Source organism: Marmota monax, unplaced genomic scaffold, assembly GCF_021218885.2.
Source record: "Marmota monax isolate L192 unplaced genomic scaffold, Marmota_monax_Labrador192_F-V1.1 WCK01_AAM20220418_F8-fsc00087, whole genome shotgun sequence".
Taxonomy (NCBI): domain Eukaryota; kingdom Metazoa; phylum Chordata; class Mammalia; order Rodentia; family Sciuridae; genus Marmota; species Marmota monax.
The window spans coordinates 3001297-3027474 of record NW_026693476.1 but is presented as its reverse complement, the minus strand read 5'-3'; the positions used below and the strand labels follow the sequence as shown (position 1 = coordinate 3027474).

Below are 26178 nucleotides of genomic sequence, written 5' to 3'. Positions count from 1 at the left end.
GTACTTTTCCACTTTTATGTCCCCAAAACATAAAAACACCAGTACCAACCAACATATTTAGGAAAAAGAGGAGAAATGGACATGAAGCTCTTTGGAAAATATTAAGTGCTAACTGTATAAATATTTAATAAGGAGAGACAGCAACACTTAAGGGCATGCACTCTCCCTGGTGCCTCAGCCACGCTGGGAGTCAAGAGGGGCCTCGAGCTCCTACCTTTGCTTTTCCCAGCCTCCAGAGGGTCAGGAAAGTGAACTATACGGCGCACTTTTAGAAGAGCAGAGGGCTCGCAACATTATGAGCCCAGGGATGCTCGAAAGTCCCCTGGGCCAACCACTGCTGGTCCTCACTGTACAGTGAAAACACAAACAGAAGCCACCCGACATACACAAGGCTCAAGGACAGTCCTGAGAGCAGAGGCGGGGTCCCTGCACTCTCCAGCTACTTTTCTGTTAGGAGGCGATGGAACGGTTATGATGGAAAATGCAAATGTGCACAAGTCAGTGGGAACCGGGCTCCAGTCTCAGTTCAAGCCTCTCGGTTCTGCCATTTAAGGAGGTGGTGGCTCCATCAGGGCTCCGAACCACTGGGTTTCCTCTCTAGCAAAATGGGGACCTAGACATCCACATGATCAGCCTGTGGGATGAGTTTAAAAAGAAAGTGTAAGTATTTAGCACAGAGCCTAGCGCCCAGGTGGAACTTCATTCATTTCTGTCCCTTTCTATTTTTAGCGCTACTGTGAATTAATCAGAATCCAAATATTGAGAGCCTTCAATGACCCAACTCTATATTTATCCCTGAGGCACTCAGACCCAAGAGTCCAAGTCGCAACAGAAAGGAGCAAATATCAGGGGCCTATTCAGAGAGGCAATGACAGGCAAGGTCTTGGGAGCCTCAGCTCTACCTTCCACAGCCACAGAACCCATGTGACAGCCACTGCTGCTCAGAACACAGACCTTGAGTGACAGGGGAGACAACAAAAGGCACAATTATGATCCCAATGTTCTCTTCGATAGGGCAGGCAAGTGGGGGCCTCAGAGCTTCCTCAACAAGGGCGCACATCAAATGTGTCCCGCTTAACCTGCCATTAACCTGCAACGCCACTTAAGAACATCCTCTCCCCGGCCCTTCTCAGCCCAGCCTCAGGCTCTAATTGACCCGGGAACATCTCATCATCTATACAACTCACTTGTTACAAGACCAGTACAGAACAGGCCTCTGTTATGGCGACAGAAGACAGGGAAGGAAAAACGCAAACATTACCATTATTTAACCTCACACGGCTGAAAACAACCCTGTGGCTATATAAAGTCAGCCAGCAGATCAGGTAGGGCACTAATCGCAGCTCTTAGTGGGCAGAAAAAAATAAAAATCCTTTTTTTCCAAGGCATTTAAATCATCTTTGCAAAATGGTCGGGGCAGAAAGTCACAAAAAAAGTCTTTGCAAAGGTCCACTCTCACCTTTCAGTGTGTGGGTGACTGCTCTACCCTGTGTACGGGCTGGACAACGGGAGGCATGCAGGAGCCTGCAGCCTGGGCTCCCCCTCCACCAGCCTCTAACCTGGCAGGCCACCAGGAGAGACAGGGAAAGCCCACAGAGCAGGACATTACTGAGCTACCACTCCATGTTCATGGAAGGCCCTGAGGTGGGAGATGGCAGAAACCCCCAAACTCTACTTATCTCTACTTTGAGAGGTCTCACACTCCATGGAATAAGGAACTCATGGAGAGAACCTGGGTTAAGGAAACATTACAGACAAAAGACCACAGGAGTTCAATCCCACCTCCACCACTGACCAGCTAGGAGACCTTAGGCTAATGCATCCTTCCCAAGGTTGTAAAATTCTCAGAAAGTAACTGATGATTAGCACCTAGCATGAAGCAGATGCTCAAAAAGAGCCCATCCCCTTTCCTTTCCCCTCCCCTCTGAGTTCCTTGTCTACAAAGGGGGACAATGATATCTTATTTACACAATTGTTGCAAAGACTATAGGAGATAAGGTTGAGTAAAGAGATGGAGATTTCCAGAAAACAACTGGCCTGCAGACTCCACAAAGGTCAATATCATCTCTCTCTCTCTCTCTCTCTCTCTCTCTCTCTCTCTCTCTCTCTCTCTCACACACACACACACACACACACACACACACACACACACAAACACACAAGAAGGGGAATTGGTCTAGATTAAGAGTCTAAAGAGACAGGTCAACTAAATGTGATGCACGCTCTCTGAATCCTTTGTTGGCAAGAAAACACACAGGACACACACACACACACACACACACACATATCCCAAATGGCAATATATATTGGGACAACTGGAGAAAGGTAAGAAAGGGACCACTCACTAACACTCAATACCCACGTGTGGCAGTGGTGTTGTGGTTGGGTAGGACGACGTCTTGTTCTTAGAGTTACATGCCTGAGTATTCAGGGGGATGTGTCCTGATGTCTACTACTTACCCTCAAATGCTTCAGAAACAACCAAAATATACTAAGAGGGACAACACAAGTGTGGTGGGACATCAAGAACTGGCCATCAAGGAAAGAGAAGATCAGGGTTCATTGTACAATTCTTGCAACTTCTTATTGACTTGAAATTTCTCTGAGTTGGGAAACTGAAGCTATGGCAGGGCTCAACCCACACGTACTGTCCCTCCTCATGGGTCTCCTGTGTCATGCAAGCTCATGTCCTCAAATCTCACGTTGTTAGCTTTCCTATGTTCATGTGTGAACAGACGACCAGTGTAATTCCACATCATGCATAACTATGAGAACGGGAAGGGATAGTCCCAAGTATGTATGTCAAAATACACCCCACTGCCATGAATATCTAAAAAGAACAAATCAAAAAGTAACAATTTGTTTTCCAAGAACAAAAGTCTCACACGCAGTGCAAGTGCACATCCCACAGGTCCTATAACAGGGATGCCCTGGGCCGGCAGCACCCACCTGGCTGCAGCACGCGGATCTCCAGCAGGTTGGAGGTCCTCTCCGCCAGCCGCGTCCACGTGTTGTTGTAGTTCCTCCTCCACAGTTCAGCCACGCACTGGTACTTGCCCGCCTCTGTGTCACTGGCCCGGCTGATGCTCAGGCGGACGTTGTTGCTGGACTCGGCCTTCTCGATGGCGGTCCGGGTTCGGAAGCTGGAAGACCTGTCCCCCCACTGGACCCCTCCATCCCGTGTGAAGGTCACCAGGTCATGGAACTCAACAGTGCCCACGGGCTGGAACCGCCACGTCACTGACACGGGGACCCGGGACGGGTAGTGAGGTTTGATGATGCACTGCAAGTCAAAGGAGTCGCTGTAGGTCACCCCTGGCGTCCGGGAGATGGCTGTGACCGCAAAGCCCGTTTCTGGAGAAGAGAGCAGAGAATCAGCCAGAGGAGGCACCTGGCATTCCTGGGGCAGTGTGACCTCAGCAGTGGCGCTCCTGGCAAAGACAAGGCTCACCAGCTCTCTTTGGAAGATTCTTTTCACGTGAGGGTTTATAAAACTCTATGTCATACGGAGGCACAAACTGACAATTTACAAGACCTCACAGAAAGAGGTCTAGGCAATTCCTGGAGAAACTCTAGAGCCCAGACCCTTTCAGGAGACTGTCACATGGATTTGCATTAGACCTTCCTCTAGAGTTGGATGCTATCATTCGCTGGGGGGGGGAGGGGGGCTGATTCCATGTAGCCAGGGCCATTCCTTGAAATCCCAGAATTCTGTGCAAAAAATAGGAGAAAAAAAAAGCTCCAAAGCCAATTTTCTTCATTGCTAGCAAGAAGTGCACACCCACCCACCTGGACATCTTTCCCTAGCCCCCTAGTGCATGGGTGCCCTGGAAGGGAGGCAGACAGAGGCCCCCAGCTCCTGCTCCACTTCCCCCACAAAGTCCAGGAGCAGGGAGGCAGTAAGGGATGCCCAGCAGGAGGGAATGATGTTCAGCAGGTGGTGACAATGGTCCTGAATTCAGGGCTTGCAATCTCAGTAAGCTGGTGAGTCTGGACACTCCCTACAGAATGAAGGAGCATGACTAATCCCTAATGGTCACACCTCAATCAAGCTAGTTCATGTTAGGGTACCATTGTAATCATGGATCTAAGAGCCGCCAGTATGTATCGAGCACCATCTACATGACAGGCATAGTGCCCAATGCTTTGCTCACATATTTCACTGAATCAACCTTGCAGGACAGGTAAGCTTACTGTTCCTGTTTGCAGGGCACAGTGAAATTAAACTGCCCAAAGTTAAAATGCTAGTAAATAGCACCATCAGGCTGCAGACCTGACTGTACTGATTCCAGGGGCTTTTTGAGGTTGCTTTACCCATGGGAAGCGTAACACAGTAGTTAAACGCACAGACTCTGGAGCCAGCCTTCTGACTGTGAGACCTCCCTGTTGTGTGACAACAAGTTACTTAGCTTCTCTCTGCTTTTGTTTCCTCATACGTAAAATGGGTTTGTGAAAGTTAAACAAAGAAGTATTTGTAAAATACTTGGACAGTTCCTGACACAGGTTACATATTTTGTTAAATATGTGTTTTGTTCAGGAAACAAAACAGATACCAAGTCAAGTACTTTAAAATCCATAGGTGAAAGTGGACATACAGAATGAACCTTTGGGCTTTCTATGGAAGATTGTCAGTGAATAACGAGGCAAAGTTTGCTGAGAACTCTGGATCTTCAATTTGGATTTCCTACTATATATTCTTAAAAGAAAGAGTTCAGACTCAGAGGCCCATCCTTAAACACTAAATGGCTATAACCTGTGTGTTGCATGTTATCACAAGAGTGATGTAGAACAGGGCCTTGGGGGACAAGATCTGCTTGGCGCACCACGGTCACAGTGCCACAGCATCCAAGCCGCCCTACCTGAGCAGTCTTGAGGCCCGCAGGTGTGGGGAAGATGCCCCGCTTACAACCTCATCCACAACCTTGAGGCTGCCACCTCCCGGCTGAGCAGATCCATACCCTAGTTGTACCAATGTGAAAATCTGTGTGGGGGTCATTGTTTATTTTAGACTAAAGAGACAACCTTAGTCCAGGGGGCCCTCCTGCACTTTTCTAATCCACCTCTTTGGTCTGCACTGATGTGGCTTTAGCCAGAGGCATCTTGAGGCACCAGAGCCCAGGGCAGGCTGCTCAGTATGACCTGGCTGTGGGACTGGCCAGACACGTGGTGAGTTTGAAATCACTCTGGGCATGACCCGATACCGTGAAATTACCTCTAGAGAAACAGTCCAAACTCCAACCACTCCTCAGACATCTTAACCTCACAGGACCGTGGGTGGGGAGAAACATCAGTACTGATGCCTGGAGCTTTACCCAAAGTTCTGTCTCCAAAGGTCCGCACTAGTGCTGAGCATGGGGCAGCAATGATTAGGAAACTCGGTCACTAGAGGAGTTCTGGGAGGCAGAAATCCGAGCTGTTTGACTGTTACAGACAGCAGGTCCACCTTTGGAATTAAGCTTATAAAAACAAATGTAATCCTAATCTCAGAGGGATGAGAAAGTGGAGGACTTGGTATCAGGCTAATCCATTGGGGCTGCTCTTTACTGGGTGTTCCGACAGTGCCACCAGCCCTCCCTGTGGGAACGCAGTGACATGGTCCCCAGAAATGACACGTAAAGTTTTGCTGAGGATAACTGAGGCCAGCTTCCTGGTAAACAGAAGATGTGCCACGCCACGTTATCTTCCCAGCAAAGGAGCAGGCTGGTCTTTTAAAATTTAATATGCTGATTGGCTTTGACAGATAAAAGTTGACAGAAGCCTCTTTAACCACCCCATGAGAAGCAAATCTAATATTCTTTGGTTTTAGCAAATCTCAAGATATCTTTTCGTGCAATGAGGAAATGGCTTTCTTAAGTAGGGGCCTTATAGAGGAATAGATAATTAAAAAAAAAAAAACAGACCTTGAAAAATATTAAGACAGAATTGTTTGTTTCCTGAGTTCAGACTGTGGGTTGGTCATTGAAAAGCCACCACCTTGGGCAAACGAGCTTGTCTTCATCTCCATTTCCTTGTAAAATGAACATGTCCCCCTTTGGCTAGGTGAGGATTCAAGGGGACAATTAAGCTCAAATGCCTAGACTCAGCCACACACAGAGCAAAATGCCAAATAAATGGCGACGTGGGGTTTTCTACCCAGCGCTACCACTTTGAGGGCTCCTCTCCTTCTCTGCAAGGCCAGTTTAGGCAGTGGCCATGTTCCTCTTGGGTGGTGACACTAACCTGGCTAGAATACTGATAACACCCCTTCGTACCAGCCAGTCCCAGGATGAGTAACTGCTCCCAGCAACTGTGGGCCCCAGGAGCTCCCCCATCCATTGCTGGTTCTCTCAACCTTGCCACTACCACCCCGAAGACTCCCTTCAATCAAGGACTTTTGAAGTGCCATTGCCTCCCTATGAGAACTCCAGACCGATAAAAGTCTAGGTGGAGTGCTGCAACACCAGAGCAGCCTCCATAACCGCCCGGAACTTGCTTACCGAGAGCAGTGATGGAGACCAGGGTGCTGGCTCGGCGCTCCCCCACGATCTGCCACTCGCCGTCCACCGCCCGCACCCATTCGGTCACGTGGCATTCATACTGGCCCTCGTCCTCCTTCCTGCTGTTGAAGATGCCCAGGCTGAAGGAGTTGGGCTGCACCTGCTCCATCTGGATGCCCCCAAAGCTGCTGCGCTCCCAGTAGGATGAGCCCGGCTGCACGGTGCCATCGCGGTCTAGCCACATGATGTTGCTGCGGCGGTTCTGCCTGTCCACGAGCTGCCAGATGACAGAGAAGCGGCCCTGCAGCTTGCCGGCTGTGCGGACACTGCAGGAGAAGTGCAGGTCCTCGCCCTCAAGGACGATGCTGGCGTTGCTGGCCACCTCCACGGAGATGCTGCTCTCTGTGGAGAGGAGAGAGTGCCACACTGGGGGCTTTATGGTCTCCATGGTACCCTCCCCACAGATGCCACCGGAGGAGAGGTGCAAAGGCAATCATGTTTGTTGATGGAGAATAAAAATACTGTGATACTCGCTGCTACATGACCTGGCTCTTTCTGGGTACTGCTCCTGTGACTCTAGATCTGATGACCCAGGATGCTCTTTGCTACATACAGAGAACTGGGATAATGGGGTTCTGGGACCTGAGACCGAATCGCAGTACAAGGACATGACATTTAAGGCATAAAACAATGTATGGGGGTAACCTCTTCAGCTGGAGTTTAGGACTTTTAACTTGAATTTTTAGCAAGATGAGGAAGTCCCAAATCCTGCTGCACTTCGGTCTTCCCACCATCCTGTGCTACAGCAGTCAAATCAAAGTTAAATATCCATAATGTGCCATTTGAGTCCTTCAGGATAATATTAGTGGAAAAAAAATGTCAGGAAGTATCTGGAAGATGGCATGTGCTTGAGGGTGGATAATAACGGAGCACAGATGGTCTAGTTTAACAGAGTGCACGGGGGTGAGCTTTCATACTTTCATCAACACAGAGGAATAAACCAAAGCCAGGGGCCTGTCATCTACTGTTCTCTTCCCTGTCCTCATTCAGCCCTGGGTTCCTCTGCTCCCTACCTCGAAAGACTCCGCCAATCAAAGTTGGGAAGACAATCCCGTTCCCTTCTCACCTCAGTCTAGCTACTCACTTAGCCAGCCAATCTCACTCAGCTGAATAACTTAAACTCTACATGCCTCCATCACTTCTTTGGTAAGACAGGTAGAATGCTACTGTAATTGTAGAACTTTTCAATAGTAAAAAGTAAATGAGACAATGCCTATGGATCACCTAACAGAGCAGCTTTTCAAAAGTGCCCACCATGATCATGATTAATTTTACTCCTTGCAAAAACTCCTTGTTTTCGTAAACAGCAAGTACATTTTCATCTATGTGAATGGTGCATACGCTATTTTATACGATTATCTACAGTGAGTTCAAAAGGCCTGTAAGCATTAAGGAACACAAAGTGCAGCGCCATAACTAATTTGGCTCCAGTTTTCTGGAGACCACTCACACAAAAACATGTTCAGTGATTTTAAACCAATCAAATCCCCGATTAAGAAGCGCACCCAATTACTGAGGGAAACACACACGTACACATAACAATGCATTTGAATCAATCTTTTCTCCTCTTTATGTCTCCCATAGGCAGAAAAAGACAAAGACGAGCACTGAGGCTCAGCATTGTGCTCCTCTTACAGTGTGTGTGCTTGCTACCTATTCTGGATTTGCTTGTTTTACATGGGAGGGGGGTGTGGTGAGGGGTGCTGGACAGGTGGGGAATATAGCAACCTCCCCGGAGGACAACTTCTCTCGAGGGTCTTGCAGAGACAATTCAAGGATATGAGGAGGCTCCTGAAGAGCCACAGCACTGGTGGTTAAAAGCATGGATCTGGCTAAGCTCACGACTTCCTGACTCTGTAAGTCCGGTGTCATTTCATAACCCACTCAAACTCTGATTTCTCATGTACACAGTGAAGATGCTGATCGTGCCTACTTCTTGGGGTCAAGATGCTGAGAGGGAGAAGAGATACTTATTTTTCATCATCATTAATGATATCAATATTCCTTTTTAGGTTCAAAGCTCATCCCCACTGTTGTTGATTCAAAGTAAGGGATGAAAGGTCATCTTCGGCATCGAGGGAGAACATCCTTTTGTCTGTCTCATGCAGAAGAATGGTTTGCAGGATGTCACTCTTAACCCTACTGTCACCCCAGTGGACTTTGGTATAAGTTCTGGCTATTGTGTGGAGCAAGGTTGGAAAAACCACACGGTTTGGGAGGAAAACCACTCTGGCAGGCGAGGCAAAGGTGAGCACAGACCTGTTGCCGTGATGCCCATTCTGACTGTTTACAAGGACTCCAAGGCCTATAAAAAGGCAACCAACAAGTTAAAACTCTCTGGATTAAGTGAAAACTAGGACAGAACTAATGAGGATCTGAGTGCAGGTTCAAAAATGAAACTTCAAAACAGGAGGCTGATGGTGTAGCACAGGCCAAGCGCAGAGCGGTGGATCTGGAGTTAGAAGCGAACGTCTCTAACGCAATGCAAGCTTAACCCCTGAGTGGTCAATGGGCTCAGTCACTTCTCTGTTGTGCTGCTCTGACTTCTTTGTATCCCAGGATAGATATAATATCGACCTCCACAGGGATTTAAGAGGTGGGAGCAAAGAGGGAGATAATTTAAGCAGAATCACATTGGACTCTTGGGAGAAAAAGCGCCATTCAAATCCAAGGTATCATCACCATTACCGATGTGATTGTTGTTGTTCTTTGGTAGACTTACCCAAGTGGCCTTGGGGCAGGATCTGGTGGTGCTGGGGGACTTTAACTACCCAGTTATCTGCTGGAAAAGCAATATAGCAGGCCACAGATCATCAAACAGGTTCTTGGAAAGGGTGGGGGGAAATCTTTCAGTACAAAAGATACAGGAAGTAAACAGTGTGGCTGCCCTTCGCTGGATCCTTAATAAGGGAGGAATTAGTCGTAGATTTTAAAGTAGAGAGTCCGTGGTTAAGGCAAGCACAGACAGACAGGAAAATGGTAAAGAAGAGTGGGCATTCAATTCCACAGTTTCAACCATACACATATTTGGCAAGCACCTACTCTATGCAAAGCACCATGCTAGGCATTACAGGGGAAAAGGTCAAAGAAACAGAAGAAATTTCAAGGTAATTAGGTGTGTGTCTGTGTGTGTGTGTGTGTGTACCTGTGTGGTTTTTAAAAACACAACAAGCATGAAAGAAAATAACCCTGTTGAGGAGAAGAAAAAAAAAATCACAAATCCCAAGTCTATTTTTGACTTTCCACTTGGAGAGAAATATTTTAAATATGAAAAGGTGTAAATAAAAATGCAAAGGAAATCATTAGAAGACTGAGAGAACAGTTTGAGCAGCTAAGGAAAGGTTAAAGGTTAGTTTTTAAAACTTCATCCTCTCGTTTACAATCAGAGCATTGTTAAGTGTTTATTATCTTTCTACTACACAGAACTACGAGAGACAGGAGATTAATAAGAACAACCTGACGCTATGGACATTGGAACACAACATGCCCAGACACTGGGTGGTCTCCGGAGTCCCCAGCAAGGGCTGCACCCCACCCGGACAACGCCAGCTTTCACGGAGGCGGGGCCTGTTGCAGCAGCCTCACGGAGGCTGAGCTTTCCTCTGAGGCCAGCTCCAGGAGGACGTGCTCCTTTCCTTTGTGCTGGCAATGACACCTCTACCACCCGCTGACTTTGATCAGAGCAATTTCCAACCCAGGGAAGAAACAAGTGGGAAATGCCCACCTTTCTACTTAGAAAAACCCAGACAGCAAATCCTTCTTAAGAATGCACTTCATCATTTAAAATCCTCCCCTAAAAGACCAACTCTCCTTCGGTGAGATTTCAAGACAGGCCTCAACCCACTTCTCCTGGGACGCCATTCCCACTCAGGAGCTATCAGCTCTCCAGGAATCCTGGTCTTGCTCCAAGCAGAGCTGGCACGGCTGGTGTTTACACTGAGCTGCTCCGGCTCGGGTCTGCTGGTGCCCATCTCCAGCTGAGACACACAAGCCTGATGCCTGTGAACCCGGGGGCCTGCTGGGCGTGGAAGGTGGGCAAGAGGAGGCAGAGGGACTCAGAGGGGCTCTCTTCTGCTCTGCTCTAACGCTGCAGTCCACCCTCCCTGCACTCCCCCACCCCAGCTGTATTCTCTCTCCTGCTAAGTGGCTCTAGGCACGGAACCAGGGACCAACGGGAACAAGCACATAGAGCTCTCTCTACTTACTGAGGGGGTGGACTATGATGGGAATGTTCTTGGGACGCTTGCTCTCCTTGTCAATGAATTCCCCAGTGACTGTCTTCTCTCGCTCAGTCACACGACAGTTGTATTTCCCACTGTCTTCCTGGCGCAGGTGGTAGATCTTCAGCACAAAGACACCGTCACTCTCTTTGGCCACTTTAAGCTGTCCCCTGGCTTCCCGGTGGGCAAATTCACTGTTGAGGATGGGCACGGCGTTGGGCCCCATGCTGGCGATGAGGGAGCTGTTGAAGGCCCAGGAGACAGCAAAGTAACGGTCGGGAATGTTCTGGGCCTCCAGGATGCATCGGAACTCCACGGGCTCACCCACTGTGTGCAGACGCTTGTCCGTTTCCAGCCGAACGGTGAACTCTTTGTCTGAGAAAACAAATAACAATAAAAAAGACTGAATTGTTCTAGGAGAATGAGGGTTGCAGATAAACTACATTGGAAAAACCCTACTCCCTTGGCCCTTCTTAATGCTAACCACAGGGAAGGGTCCCGGCACTTGAGAGAAAATCCAATTCAGACCCGGGTTACCTGAGGCCCAAAGAAACCCATGAATATCACAAATTCCCACCTAGACCCAGACACTCCAAGGAGTTTGTTATCTCAGTTAAGACCAATGAGGCTCTGTTCAAAGCTTATACTGCCCTAGATTAGACTCCCCAGAACCCAATAGGAGCTCCTGATATCACTTAAATGGCAGATTGCAAAGGTCTTGCCTTGAATATCCACAGAAGCAATGCCACTGCAAGTATTTTCAGCAGATATTGTAGGATTTACCTCACACGTCAGTGAGAAAAAAATTATGGTGGCCTAGGTGCTGACCCCAATCCCAATAAATACTCAAAAATGAATCTTCTGAAATTCTCTCTCAACCCCTATGTGAATACTGGAAGTGAGACGTGGATAAGACAAGCCCCAACAGCACGGCACAGGGGAAATGAAAACTAACATCTTCTCGCTGGCCTATCACCTGCCAGATTAAATGTGGGCTGTGCCCATCCATTTCCACTGACAGCCTGACCACCTTCGAAGTAGCCAAGGAACCCAAGCACTCTCCAAAGAGCTGGGTGTCCAACCAGGCACGGGGGAGAGATGCAAGAAGGGCTCGTCATGGGGACCACATTCTATATGATGGTGCACAGTGAGTTGTTAACTCACGAGGCGGTTATCCAATCTCAGAGGCACCCACACAGAAGTAAGGGGAAAGACGTAGGAGTTGAGGGATGGAGGAGACTTCTGTCCTTGGACATGGAGTCACATGGAGTCACAGAGCCCTGGCTGTGACCACTTCCCAAATTCCCCTCCTTCCTCCAAAAGAGAACATCAAAGGGAAATCCCATCGCAACGCTGTTTGAATTCCCTGTACACTTTATAGTCTCGACATGAACTGCCCTCCCTCTATGGCATTCAGTCTGAACCACCATCTACCTTTAGGACCCTTGCCCCACTCGTCCCTGATCCCACCCACTCTCTCAGCAGAGGAGAATCCCATTTCCCTGAGAAAACACACGAATCGTGACCCAAATACTTCGTGTGTGTTCCTTCAGCTCAGCTCTGCACCCACCCGTTCCCCATCCCCACTCCCCTGCCGAGTGGGACAGTGTCTTGCCCCACACATCCCTTCTCTCCAGCGACTTAACTCCTTCCTGCCTTTACTCAAACCTCCTGACAGAGCAAACTATACTCAACAACTCCAGGGCTCAACTCCAATGTATCAGTGCCTGCCAATGCGTCACCGTCTGCCCGCATGAGCACACCCACGTGGGACTGCGTCCATGCTATCTGCTCTGTTATTAGCCCTCTGGTCAGCCCAAGGACAGTGATTCACAACCCAACATCAGTGCTAAAAAAAGCACTCCTTCCACATAAACGCCAGTGTGGACATGATGAGGGGTGCCCTGAACCTCAGGAATTTCCATTTGCCCTGGTCAGGCTGGCTGCAACTGGCTTTCTTCTTTTGCCAGCCAAAGACTTTGCATCCTAGGGGAATGCCCGCTGGCTCAGGGAAGTCTTCATGCTCCCAGGTTGAGGATATGTAACACCGCCCCCTTTCGGAAGAGCAATTAGATTTCGGTTATGTCCAGTCAAGTAAACGGACAGTAATTAATTTAGGCTTTTTCGAGTCCCGGTCACTGAAATTTGGCTTCTGGCCCTTCTCCCACAAGTAACTGACCTAGCCAATGGCACCCGTGGCTCACCCTATGCCACCCCACCATAAGCAAAGGCTCTTCTCAAGTGTGCTTCAGCCTCTGGAGCCCCCCAAGTCCCTTGGGATCCTTGGCGTCTCCCCCTCGGCTTCTCCTCCTGCTTGCCTGAACACTCTGGTCTTGTCTCTCACTGGAACGAGCCTTGACCCCCCAGGGACCCCCTCTACAGGTCTCCTGAGCCTCTTCCTCCTGTGGCCACACGGGCTTTCCCTGGGTCCTCCTCACTCACAGGCCTCCTTCTACATTTTGAGCATCTCTCTAAGAGTTTGAGGGATGGACTCCTTGACTAAAGAACAGCCAGCGTCACCCCAACTGACTTTCAAGCAGGACTCTGCAGGTCTCATTACCCTTGCTTCCACCTCCAACCTCCCCACGGTGCCCAGAACCACAGGAGCCCCAGGCCCAGCCCCAGGGCTCCCTCCAGCTGGCTTCCTCCCTCCATCAAGTCCTCCATCCTTCGGCCTCTGGTCACGGCATCCCTTCCAGGCCACTGCCACTGCTCTAGCTGTAACAGCTCTTTTCTACCAGGTCTCTTGACCTCAAACCCAACCTGTCTGGGCAGCCTCCAGGTGGCCCCCGTAAGTTCTTCCTTCCAAACCCCTAATTAGTCACTAACTGCTTAAAAATCTCTATCCTGCCCTTTTCAAATTTTATCAGGAGGCAGTGGGGAAGGAGAACTCCTTTCTTCATATAAAATCTTTTGGCTGCCCAACACGGTTGAAGCAAGAGGGGAAGACTCAGGCCCTCCCACACCTCCCCCTGAGCCCCAGGATGCACACACATGCATACGGACATGTGTATGCACTAGGTGGACCTTCTCAGGCACCTCCCAGGGGTTCCTCGGTGTCTTCCCCTCGGAAGTTCCCAGAAGAAAGAACCAGGCTTGGAAACTCCTGGTCCACAGAGTCAAGTCCAAGTTCCACACCACAGGATCTAGGGCCCTAGGTTACCTTTCCTTTCTTCTCCCACCACCCATACCTACGACTCAACATCTAGTCATGCATGACTTTTCTCCACTTGCCAAACAAATCATTCTGTGCCTTCAGATTCTTCCTCTTTCCATCTCCTCAAGCTTTGAGACAGATCAAGTCACCAACCTTCCTGGATTTTTCTTAACCAATATTCCATCCAGGGAAAAATCACAGCAGCAAAAATCTTTGCATTTACTGTGTTTCCAGAACACTCTGCAAATGCTATCGAGCACTCAGCACCTTCTCCTTGGCCACTGGTTCCCAGGTCTGCAAGTACTCTTAAGTACAGAGACTAAGTGTTACTCATCTCTGCATCCCCTATGGCCTTGCACCACGACTTCAGTGCCGTAGAGACTGACTGGTGTTGACTAAAATGAACAAAGCAAAGGACAAAGTTAGTCATGCAACCACTGAGCCTGAACAGGAACACAAAGTCATCGACTTTTGGTGATGTTAATTTTCCCCTTGCTGGCTTAGTCCAGATACGTTTGCAGGGCAAATTCAAAAAGTCCTAATTCCAAATTGGTAAGATTAAAATAAAGAAGATTAACCGATGCAACCTAATTTAAAAGCATTAAGATTCAAAATAGGAAATAAAGCCCCTTTGGTAGACTTCTTAACTTCAGAAGATCCAGAAGAGGCTAAAAGCCCTGGGTCCTACAGAGCGGATCACTGTTCCATGTCTAGGAACCCAACCCCTTGGTAAAAGTCTTCAAACCTGGGGTCCCTCCACTAAATAAATGTCCAGAGAAGCCCTTCCTCCCTATTCCCTCTAGAGCTGTACTTGACAAACTGTAGACAATCGAAGAATCACCTGAGAAGTGCACCAGAAACCCAGATTCCCAGGTCCCTCCCAAGGGTCCCCTGGTTCAGGACTCTGGGATGAGGCCCATAAAGGGTCCAATTTGGTGAGTCTGAAGCACTGCTCTTGAATGTCAGAGGAACCACACAGAACCAAGACAACTGACTATAACAAATGGGAAAGGAGGTCAAGAGAAGGTCTTGATGAGAGAAGCCCATCTATAACCCAAATCTCCACTCCCTCACCAGGACCACCAAAGTCCTCACCAGTGGTGAGTGTCAACACAAGGAAAGGCTCACAGGCCACTGTCACTTTCAGGATACCTAATGATCATCCTCCAACCAAAGCCAGGGGCTGGTAGCCCATAGGAGATCCTGGCTCCCGGCCCCGAATAGGCATAGCAAGAGCTGTTGGCTCTGACCTGGAGCTTAGCAGGCTCAGGAGCCTAGAGTGGTAGACACCAAGAGAAGCCGGAGATCAATACAGCTCACCAGGCCACTATCACTTTGCCACAGTCTTCAACACATCACCCAACTTCCTGAGGGGCCCACCCAGGTCTTCCTTGAGAAAGCATCTATGGTGGGACACGGTGCTCTTTGGACTGGCCTCTTCCTCAGGTCCCTCCATAAAGTAATCTGTACTCCACATCCTCACCTATGGAATGGAAATGCTCCTACCTAATCACCTGACAAAACTGTTGAGGGATCGTGACAACAAATGACAAAGCAGTTTGGGAACTGTAAAACACCACTAAATAAATATTAATATAAAAAGTAATAATTTCTATAGTTCATAATTCTAGGCCTCCAATGAAAGGCTCATAACCACAAGGTCTTCTATGAATTGGTACCTGAAGAAGGGCAATACCAGCAAAGGGGTATCGGATGTGGCTAAACAGGAATGGGAACCAGAGTCATGACGTAGAATTGCTTTCTGTGAAATTTCTCAAATTTTAAAATGAATTTCATATTTTTTAAAAATGCACAATAGCGTGTAGGTAAAGAAACCAGGACAACAGGCAAGATTCAGCCTGGGCAGTACCTGTCTGGAACTTGTTGGAAAACCAGGTCTCAGGAGACCTATGTCCCTGTGTCTTCCAGCTGCGGGCAAGATCATCTCTAACTTCACATGAGAACCAAAGATGTCCCCGCACCCTCCCAGTGTCTGACCACCCTCGCTACCAGGTGACAAACAGGGACAAGAGGCTCAGAGAAACTGACCAGTGGGCTGGACGTTGACCACGGCACCCTCGGAGCGCTTCCGGGTCATGGCATACCATGACCCATCGGGATCCTGGATCCACTCAGCGGCCTCGCAGTAGAACTCGCCCTGGTCAGAAGGCTGCAGGTGGAAGATGGTGAGGCGGAAGGTGGTCCTCCCCAGCTTGTCCAGCCGCACCTCCCCCAGGCTCTGCCTCTGGGCGTATTCGCTGCTGGAGTGCAGTATGAAGTCCCGGCTCAGGGAAATGACCTCCACCGGCTTCTCGCCACCCTTCTGCCGGAGCCAGGTCACAGACAGGTGGCTGTGGTGGACCGTCTCTGTGGCCACCTCGCAACTGAGCTCCAGCGGATCCTGCTCCACTTTGTGCAGGGTCTGGGGCACGGCAGTGGTCTGCAGGGAGTCTGGGATCACTGCAACACAAAACGTCCCAATAGTGAGCCGACACAAAGCCACAGCGTCTGGGACTCACTGGAAGCAAGGTCCCTGCTCTGTGTACACAGGCACAACTGTTCCTCTGTTCCCAACAGAGTCTGCCTCTGACAGTTGTCCCAAGGCCACAGACAACCCTGAAAGGTGATACACAGGAAGAGTTTTCTGCTTCGCTGTGAAACACACTCAGGGGGCAGGGAAACATCACACTTACCTTTAACAGTTTAATTAACGGTGATGAATTAACTCTCCTAAACATAATGTGTCAAAATAGTTTTCTTTTAAGTCTAATAAGGCTTTTTTTTTTTTTTTTGGCGGGGGGAGTTTCTAGGAATTGAACCCAGGGGCACTCAACCACTGAGCTGCATCCCAAGCCCTTTTATTTACTTTATTTTGAAAGGGAGTCTTACTAAGTTGCTTAGGGCCTCAAGAAGTGGCTGAGGCTGGCTTTGAACTTGCAATCCTCCTGCCTCAGCCTCCTGAATCACTGGGATTACAGGTGTGTACCACCACACCTCGCTGACTTCTTGTTGATTTCCGTATTGCTTTGATATCCTTCCTTTATCCATTCACTCATTAGTACTGGGGATTGAACCTGGCAGTGTTTTACCACTGAGCCACATCCCTCGCTCTTTTTATTTTGAGACAGGGCCTTGCTAAATTGCCTAGGGCCTTGCGAAATTGCAAAGGCTGGCCTCATTTTCCCTATTCCTCAACTCACTGTCCTCTCTATTCCACAACTTAATCAACAACGCATTGCCCTTGGAAAGCTTTGGTTTTGTTTTGATTTTTGCAGAGAAAATCCTCACTATCCCCTATTTCTGGGACACTTAACCACTGAGTCCCATCCCTAGCCCTGTCTTGTATTTTATAAAGAGACAGGGTCTCACCGAGTTGCTTAGCGCCTCGCTTTTGCTGTGGCTGGCTTTGAACTATCAATCCTCCTGCCTGAGCTTCCCAAGCCCCTGGGATTACAGGCGTGTGCCGACACGCCCGGGCCCTACTTTTAACACATATAATTTTTCAGCCAAAATGGTCCACACTGGAAGGAAGCCACAGTGTGGGAGGACTCAGGCAAGTGAGGAGACTGCCCTGCGTTCCCATGGTGGGAATTTGACCCTGATCCTTACATCTTTCTGGAGATTAAATACCACCCTTCTCTCTGATGAGGGCACCCCAGTCACAACCAGTGTGGCATCTTCTCCGTGTATATCTCAGAACTGGGTCTTAAAGTCCTCCTGTTATTTGAGGAAGGAAAAAAAAAAATAAGCAAAACTCCGTGTTGCTGTTAATCAAAGAACCATCAACACTCCTGCTTAATTGTGATAATAAAAAAGCAGAGATTTAAAGACCTGAGCAGAGAAATAACAGCCTTGATCTTGTTAACCTTTCACACTAGCTTTGTAAAACCGTGGCCAGGGCCATCAATGTGGAAAGCCGCCCCCCCCCCCCTCCTCCCCGTCACTCAACACACATGGAGGGAGACGGCGGGTTCACAACTCCTTACTCGGGAAGCCAGAGGGCTGAGCAAGGACCTGCAGCCGCTTTCTCTTCCTAACTCAGCAGCACCCGGGCATCTCAGAGCCTGTCCAAATGGGCCATCCTTTCTGACAGTTGAAAGAGTCCAGGGAATTCCCCCTCAAAATAGGGCAACCTCATGTGCTGATTATTTTCAGTGAAAGGCCCTGGGAAAGCAGCATCTGCTGCAAGAGGTTATACTCTGATATTCCCTTATCTGCATAAAGACCAGACCTGCCAAAGAAGAAAGCAATTACCTTTGGTCCCTGCCCTGGGTTTTCATTAACTAAACTCATATCCACAGGGAGGAAGACGGAAGAATGCAACCACACCTGGGCAGATTCTGTCACAAGCTACCGTCCGTCTTCTTGGCCCACTCACTTCCCAGGGAGAATAATTTACAAACTGTTGTCTGAACACTGGCCAGTTCATTCACCTAAAATCACTTATTACCCCTCAAAATTACCTTATTCCCCATCCCCTTCTCCCCTGTGAAGAGGGACCTATAAGCATCTGGGCCTCCCTGGGTTATCTGGGTGGTCACTCTCCTCCAGTTTACCCTCATGCCCATGAACACCTCCTCCTAAAACTATTCTACTCATCTGCCTATTGGAAGGGGCAAAGGAAGTTTCTCTTTGTCCCTACAGGGGTTTTACCTCCCTTCTGGCTGATGTAATAGTCTCTATCTTGTATATCATTTCTATATCATCATCACCTATAAAGTCCTTGCCTTATATTTTTTCATAATCCCTTTCACCAGCTGGAGGTCTGGTCAGCCTCTGAAGTGCATAACATTTGCATGAGCTCTCTTTTAAGTTTTAACACCAGCATTCTATTATTTACAAGTGAGCACAGAAATTTTGTTCACGTATGCCACCTGTCGACCTCTAAAATATCCGGGGAGTCCTGATAAAGTCAAACACGCGGTACGAGACACGGGGACTCAGGCCTAACTCTGGCACATGAAAACAGCATCTCCTTACCCACTAGGTTCATCTTGGCACTGTAACTCCCAAAGTAGCGCTCGTCGGTGTTGGGCGTGTGGCATTCATACTCCCCGGCGTCCCGGGCCTGGAGATCTGTGATGTGCAATAAAGCCGAGTGCCCCTGGACTCTTTCCACGAAGATCTTTCCACCTCGGACACGCTGGGTATAGATGGCGTAGGGGAAAGAAGAGTCCACGGTGCTGACGATCTGCACCTCCCGCTCTGGGGCGGACGGCAGGTAAATGGACCACTGGAAGTTCTGCTCGGAGGGTCCCTGGTAGCCACTCACGTTGCACCAGATGGTGATGTGGGAGCCCTCTGTTCTGTACAAGGGTCCTTCCTGGACTGTGACCTGCCGCTGTGCTGACACCACACCTGTAGGAGAGGCAGACACACACAACACACTCGCTTACTTTTCAGACCAAACACAGGCCGCCATCTCCAGAGGGTTTGTTATTTGTGTGACATGATGATAATATAAATAGCTTATTGGCCCTTTCAGAGGCTCTGTGTGATTTATAAATATTAATTAAAACACTCTGTGGTTAAAGCACTGTCTCTAATTTGCATATGTGGGAACTTGATCGTGCAAGGACGTGCTCCTGTTACTTATTCGGCAGCTGACCCTTGTGAATTTCACTTAGTCCCTCTGTCATTTAGGCAGCAGTTTTATATCTAATTATTAATGGCTGTTTACAAAGTTTTAAACAAAACGAGCAGGAAAAGTTGAACCCTTGGCACAAATTCAGATGAAAACAAACGAAAGCAACCTTCTCACACCATCTAGCTGAAATTGAACGTTTCTTCCTTAATTAGAAGGCTGGCTGGAGAGAGGCCCTTTTTGGGGGGCTACGCTCTACATTTTCAAACGTAACTACTCCCCGCCACCATCCCAAGGAGCATTCCTTCCTTCCCTTTCCCTCCATAAATGGAAGCGGAGCGGAGCTCCTACACGCTGCTGCCAGCTGAACATGAAGCGCCGAGGCAGATCCCTGCCGCCCAGATTCCCACCAACTGGCCAAGTGCGGGAAGCAGACGGTGCACAGCGAAACGTGTAACAGGACAGCCACAGGCCGCCCCGCAGCGCTCAGCCCCGACTCGCCCGGGACGCCGGCCTTCTGGCGGAGATATGGCTCTCCAAGGTCACTTCTGCCTGCCTTCTGCGTGTTCTCTGTCACATGGCATCCCTTCACAGGGACACAGATAAAATATGGTGAATTGAACTTCTCACTACATGCCAACTGCTCTAGCCTGGATATGGTTTGACTGTGGGTCCCGTCCCTCGGCAGCCCCGCCAGGGTCCATGTGCTAGAAGCTTGGTCCTCAGTGTGGTGATGTGAGGGGTGGTGATACCGTTAAGAGACAGGGCCTAGTGTGAGATAAGGCCCAAGAAGAGTGAGTACTGGTTCCACAAGAGTGGATCCTTATAAAAAGAGCAAGACCAGCCTCTCCCTTGTCTCTGGGCTCCTGTCTCGTCATGTGACCTCTTGCACAGGCTTTTGCCATGATGCCATCCACCATGTTGTAATGGAGCAATATCATAGAGGCAGAACTCATGGGGACAATAGTCTTAGAGTTGCAGCTTTTAAAACCGTGAGCTAAATAAACCTTCTTCAAAACACAGTGCTCGGTCTCAGGCTTTTTGTTATAGTAATAGAAAACGGACTAATACACCAACACAGCACACTGTATCTGAGCTACTCGAAAGGTGGGAGGAGGCATTCCCCTTTGTACCCCACTCAGCAGTAGCCAGGCACAGCAGCATAGTAGAAAAAGCACACAAGTTCTATTCATAGAAGTAGCTGTGGATCAGAACTGGCTATATCAATAAAGTCCCTAGCACAGTGCCTGGCACACAATGAGTTCTCAATAAAGAGCTGCTACTAGGACCCAAATTGACTGGACGTTCTGTGGCTCTGGATCCACAGATGACAGGCTCTGGCCAACGATTGCTCAAGAACACTTCAGTGCCTACCTTCACTCCTAGCTACAGATCACTCCCATGGCAGTTTCCCTTCTATCCCCAAATAGGAAGGGCAGCTGCCCCAGCATAAACCTATCAAAAGTGGACCCAGCTGGTGGGGGGACTGGGGGGATGCTCAAAGCCTAGTGGAAGGCAGCTCTCAGGCCAGCCCAGCTGGCTGTGCCTCAAAGCAAGCTGACATCTGCAAGATGAGAGACCTCAAAACCGCTGGCTATACAAGGAAAGGTCTGTGGCTTCTAATCCAATTCACACAGAACCGTTTCTCCCCAAGTCTTACACAGAACCCCATCTTGGCTCTAGGAGAAGTAAGAAAAAAATGGAAAAGAGGGGTGGAGCGAGAGGAGGGGAATACAGGAGCAAAGTGCTATGTGACTGTGATACATTCTGGCTGATGACATTCATGACTATATTTAAAACCATGGAGAAGAGAACTCGTCAGTAATTTTCAGAATGTTAAAATCTGGCACATAACATTGGTTATATGTACTCTCTTAATGACAATTTTAAATACACACCCACCCACACACACATTGTGACAGTTGAATCAAATGTTTGTAGTCATTCTGAAATGCTGACACTTTGAAAACAACTTAATGACAATCATAACACTTGGGTCTCCTTCATTTCAGCCTTCCATGACAGAGCAGCAAGAATCAGGCCCCACACGTTGCAAAGAAGACTGCAGGTAGGTCAGGGCCGCGGCACCTTCCTCTAAGGACTACTCCTCAACCCTGGATCCACAAGGGAATCACAGGGCACAGGGCGAGCTCTACCTGTCCAACGTGACCGATTTGGAACGCGGCCTGGGCAATAGGATATCTTAAAGCTCCCCCAGGGTCAAGAAAGGTTGCTTTAAAATGTCTCTCTCAAGATGGTGCTGGCCAGATGCTCACATGAACCTATCCTAAGTTAAGGCTCTCCGTGGTTTTAAGTTCCTTCCTTCTAGAGATCGTACGGTGAGTTGATTCAAGAAAGTTTCATTCTCCTCTTGTCTTTCCCTGTCCAAAGAATGCAGCTGAGACCTACCAGACCCGGCCCATGATGTTGCAACGAGGAGTTTAGCCAGAGTGCATTCTACTCACAGACCGTACCAGGGTAAGCGGATCACACACACCTGCTGCACACAAGGTAAATAGTGTTAAGTGGCCGTTGAATGAGCCAGGGCAGCAGGGTCAAAACAACTTGTCCAGTCCGGAAAAGATATATAAACAATCTGACCAATAAATCTGGGATTGTACTGCAACCACACATACTCAGCTGTACCCATTTATTAAATGTCTCCTTAATTTCCCTCCCACCCCATGAAGGGCCTTTGATCCCGGAAAACACTGCTGTACTTAGGAAGTGGATTTTAGCATAGAAATAAAAATTAACTCTTTCTTCTGGAGAGTTTAGTTCCCCTTCCACACTGCACCCTCACAATGCCCTTCTGCTACTGTCCCTGCTGTGGTCCCTGCCGCCCTCATGCAGACCCTAGTCTCTTGCCCTGCCCTACATCCTCCATCCCTGGGGCCCCTTCCATCTTCAGTCGACAACAGAAGGCTCCTCCCAGGCAAGAATTGCTTTTTGAAAAAACTTAAACCTCAGACATTCTGTACTCTTTGGATTCCTTTGCAATAAGCAAATATCACTTTTGTAAAGCAAAAGGAAAGATCAAAGTGTTATACATAACTATATAAAGAGGACTAGAGAGAAAATACTGGGTTAGAGGGTGGCAAAGGGTTTTTTTCTTTATTTTTTTTTACTTCCTCCCCGAATCCTCTGCAATGAGCGTGAACTAGTTTTATAACTAGGAAGACTTTTTAATAAAAAATAAAAATGATGCATGATTGCTGCCTAAATATTTTTCTGTATTCACTATTGCAGTAAAATGTGTGCAATGGTGGTGGTGTGGTGTGGGGGGAGTATTTGGTCTTTGGCCCCAGTTCCTGGCCCTCAACTCCTTGACCCTTTGGAACTGGCGGAATCATAGGAGTCTCTCCATATTCATGATGAGCTGATTTGGGCCATACAAGAGTTTATGCTAATGAAGCAATGCCAGGTGGGCCCTTAGAGAGTTCCCAGAGAGGAGCTGGTCATGCTTACAGGGTTGGAAATTTCAACACCTCCCCTCACCCCACCACCACCACCACCACCACCGCCAGACCTCAGGGAGAGAAGTGGGGCTGGGGATGGAGTCCAGTCACCAAGCCAATGATTTAACCAATCATGCTCAAGTGATGAAACCCTAGACCCTCATGTACAGGTTAGTGAGCACCCTGAGGTGCTGGGAAAGTGGTCCAGCTGAAGAGGCACTGAAGCTCCATCACCCTCCACCCCCAAACCCTGCTCTATGCACTGAATGGGGCTACCCGTGTATCCAACAGGAAATGAACAATGAATGGATGGCTCGTGACTTCATGGGTGATAAGACGACACTGGGGTTTCTCCTTGCTCTCTCAGATCACATACTCTGAAGAAGAACCAAATGCCATGTAGTGGGACATCAAAGCAACCTGATAGGGAGGACCACATGAGGACTTTTGCCAACAGCCAGCACCAACCTACCCAACTATGAGTCTGAGAAACCTGGGAGTGGATTCTCCAGCACCAGGCAAGCCTTCAGATGATAGTGGGCCCAGAGGACCTCCAGGGAGACTGCTCAGAATTGCCCAGTTCAGAGGCTACTGAATTCCTGAGTCACGAAGTCTGAGATAATAAATGTTCACTGTGGTTTTAAGCCTTTGGGGGTAATTCATTTTGCACCAAAATATACCTTGAGCATTTTCATTAGTTACAACAAATGAAAAACAATGATGCATGTGCATGTGAGTTCTTTTGGAAAAAGAGTCCACAAATTTCGAAACACCCCCCAAAAGGGATTTACAACCCCCCAAAAAGATTAAGAATCATGATGAGTGCACAAGGCCATGTTCTTTTCAGATGGAGTTTGACAGTCCCTGGCAAACACATGCTATCACTTAAACAGTTTCTCAAGATATTGCTTACCCAAGGATGCTCCAACTTTTGCTTTGTGGCCAAGTCCTAGATGATCCTGGCTAGGGGCATTTTGATTCAGCAGTGAGAGGACACTGTGCTTCTCATGCATTTTTTTTTTTTTTGAACCCGTTCTTGGCTCAGGGACCTACATCTCTAAGCACAGGATCCAATTTATAGGATCAAGATGCATGACGGAGCACGTCAAAGCGTCAGGAGGACTCACCTTGCCATCTCACGTCTACTCTTCCAGTGGAGGCCTACCTTATCACCAAAGTTCATCCACCACCCCCTTGTCACCACCCCCTTGTCCCAAATTCTGCATGTGACTCAGTCCCACTAGTATATTTCTTTGTCTGTAATATGGAAACAATGTAATAGATAATGTAGCAATCTCACAGGGAACCCAACAGATCAAATAATACTGTGTAGGTCAGCAAATGAATATTTAAAAATTTTGCCTCATTTCTACCAATATCAATCTAAAAATAGGAAAAAAAAACTTTTATAAACATAAGAGTATTAAAAAGAACATTACTGTTTAACTTTGAGTTAAAATTACATTTGCAATAAATTAAAAAAAAAAAAAACCTATACCTAGAAAATGATCATACAAAACACTATATTGGGCTGAATGACAGAGATGTGAATATGAGTGATTTCCCCCTCACCCTTTGCAGGAATATCAATGTCTCCTATTCTCTATTTTCCCCCAATTTTCCTGCTTATTTATGTTTGGTACTAAGGACTAAACTTAGACGTGCTTTATCATTGAGTGACATCCCCAGCCCTTTTTATTTTTATTTGGAGACAAGGTCTCACTAAGCTGCTGAGGCTGGCCTCAAACATGTGATCAGCCCCCTGAGCAGCTGGGATTACAGGTATGCACCACACTCAATCCCATTTTTTTAATATTTATTTCTCTGTTTGTTTTTTAATTAATTAATTTATTTTGGTACTGGGATTAAACCCAGGGGTGCTTAGCCACTGAGCTATATCCCCAGCACTCCTCCCTTTTTTTTGAGAAAGGGTCTCACTTAGTTGCTTAGGGTGGCTTTAAATTGCTGAGGCTGGCTTTGAACTTGTGATCCTCCTGTCTCAGTCTCTGAAATCCCTGGGATTACAGGCATGCACCACTGCGCCTGGCTCCATTTTTTAAATAAGCAAGTACATGGTACTCTTACGATGAAGATAAATGGCTATAATGATCAACACTTCAGTGAGCCAGACACCGTCCTTACTGCTCTGCATACATCATCTCATTGAATCCTCACGGCAACTGAACGAGGTCGATTTCATTACAGCCACATTTACCAGAGGAGGAAACGGTCTTCAAGGTTAAATAACTTTCTCCATGACACAGAACATGACTAATGGTTCTCGTAGTCCATGGCTCGTACTGAACATGCTCTGAGAGCACCAGTGATAAGTGATAGAACGCCAACTGCCTCTTCTTGCCCACCTGGTCTTAGAGGACACAGTGGGGAACCTTGTAACCTCAAGTTAAAATTGGGACCAGCTACGTGCAGCATGCTGGATAGGTGGAGACCAGGCCAATAAGTGCTTCACATAACTAAAAGGCTTCAAAGAGAGGAGCTCCGGAAAGCAGCGTCAGCCAGAACATCAGAGTCAACTTCTGAGGATTCCTGTTTTTCAGCCTCAGCTAAAGGAGGACAAGAAGTAACATAAGCTAAAAGATCCTCTGTTTGACCCCATTCCAGATTAGGGAACAGACAAACATAAAGCTTGGGCCTTACCAAGAACCAGAGCCAGCACTTACGGAGTCCCCGCCAGGTATCTGGCACTATTCCAAGTTCTGTGCATGTGTCAACTATGCATTAACTAATTTTAACCCTCACAGAGACCCCATGAGACAGACACTCTCAGTGACTTCCCTGCACAGATACTGAACCTGAGACAAGAAGTTGGGGAGTGAATAAAATAGGGCTAAATATACCTGCATTATGAAAAGCACATTAACAAAGAAGGCCAGGGCCAGGTTAATGTCACCACCTCTAGGGACAGTATAGTCAAAGTTCAAGGGCACAGGGGGAGCCACAAAACCAAGACAACTGGAGGCTCAGCTTCACAAGACCACAGGCACAGGGACCTGCCTCTGGGTTCTTACTCTCATCAAAGCTGTCTCTTGAGCTGGGTGCAATGGTGTACCCCTGTGGTCCCAGCTACTCGGGAGGCTGAGGCAAGAGGATCCCTTGAGCCCAGGAGTTCGAGACCAGATTGGGCAACCCAGTGTCCCATCTCAAATCCAATGTTCCTTGAAATAGCCACCAACTCCCATATAGTAAGTGCAGTTCTAAACAA

General features: G+C 48.1%; 1 protein-coding gene across 3 annotated transcripts in view; it reads right to left on the bottom strand.

Annotated features, from left to right (window-relative positions):
- Positions 1–26178, bottom strand: part of Igsf3 (immunoglobulin superfamily member 3) — an 87667-nt gene that overhangs the window by 21246 nt on the left and 40243 nt on the right. The window contains exons 3-8 of one of the 3 annotated variants that reach the window (XM_046458272.2): positions 18894–19271; positions 15963–16373; positions 10742–11131; positions 9259–9318; positions 6477–6878; positions 2950–3354 (exon numbers count right to left, since the gene is read on the bottom strand). In XM_046458272.2, the coding sequence (XP_046314228.1) occupies positions 2950–3354; positions 6477–6878; positions 9259–9318; positions 10742–11131; positions 15963–16373; positions 18894–19271 (2046 nt within the window). The remainder of the gene's footprint in view (positions 1–2949; positions 3355–6476; positions 6879–9258; positions 9319–10741; positions 11132–15962; positions 16374–18893; positions 19272–26178) is intronic. The other 2 variants (XM_046458273.2, XM_046458274.2) reach the window with 2 other exon arrangements.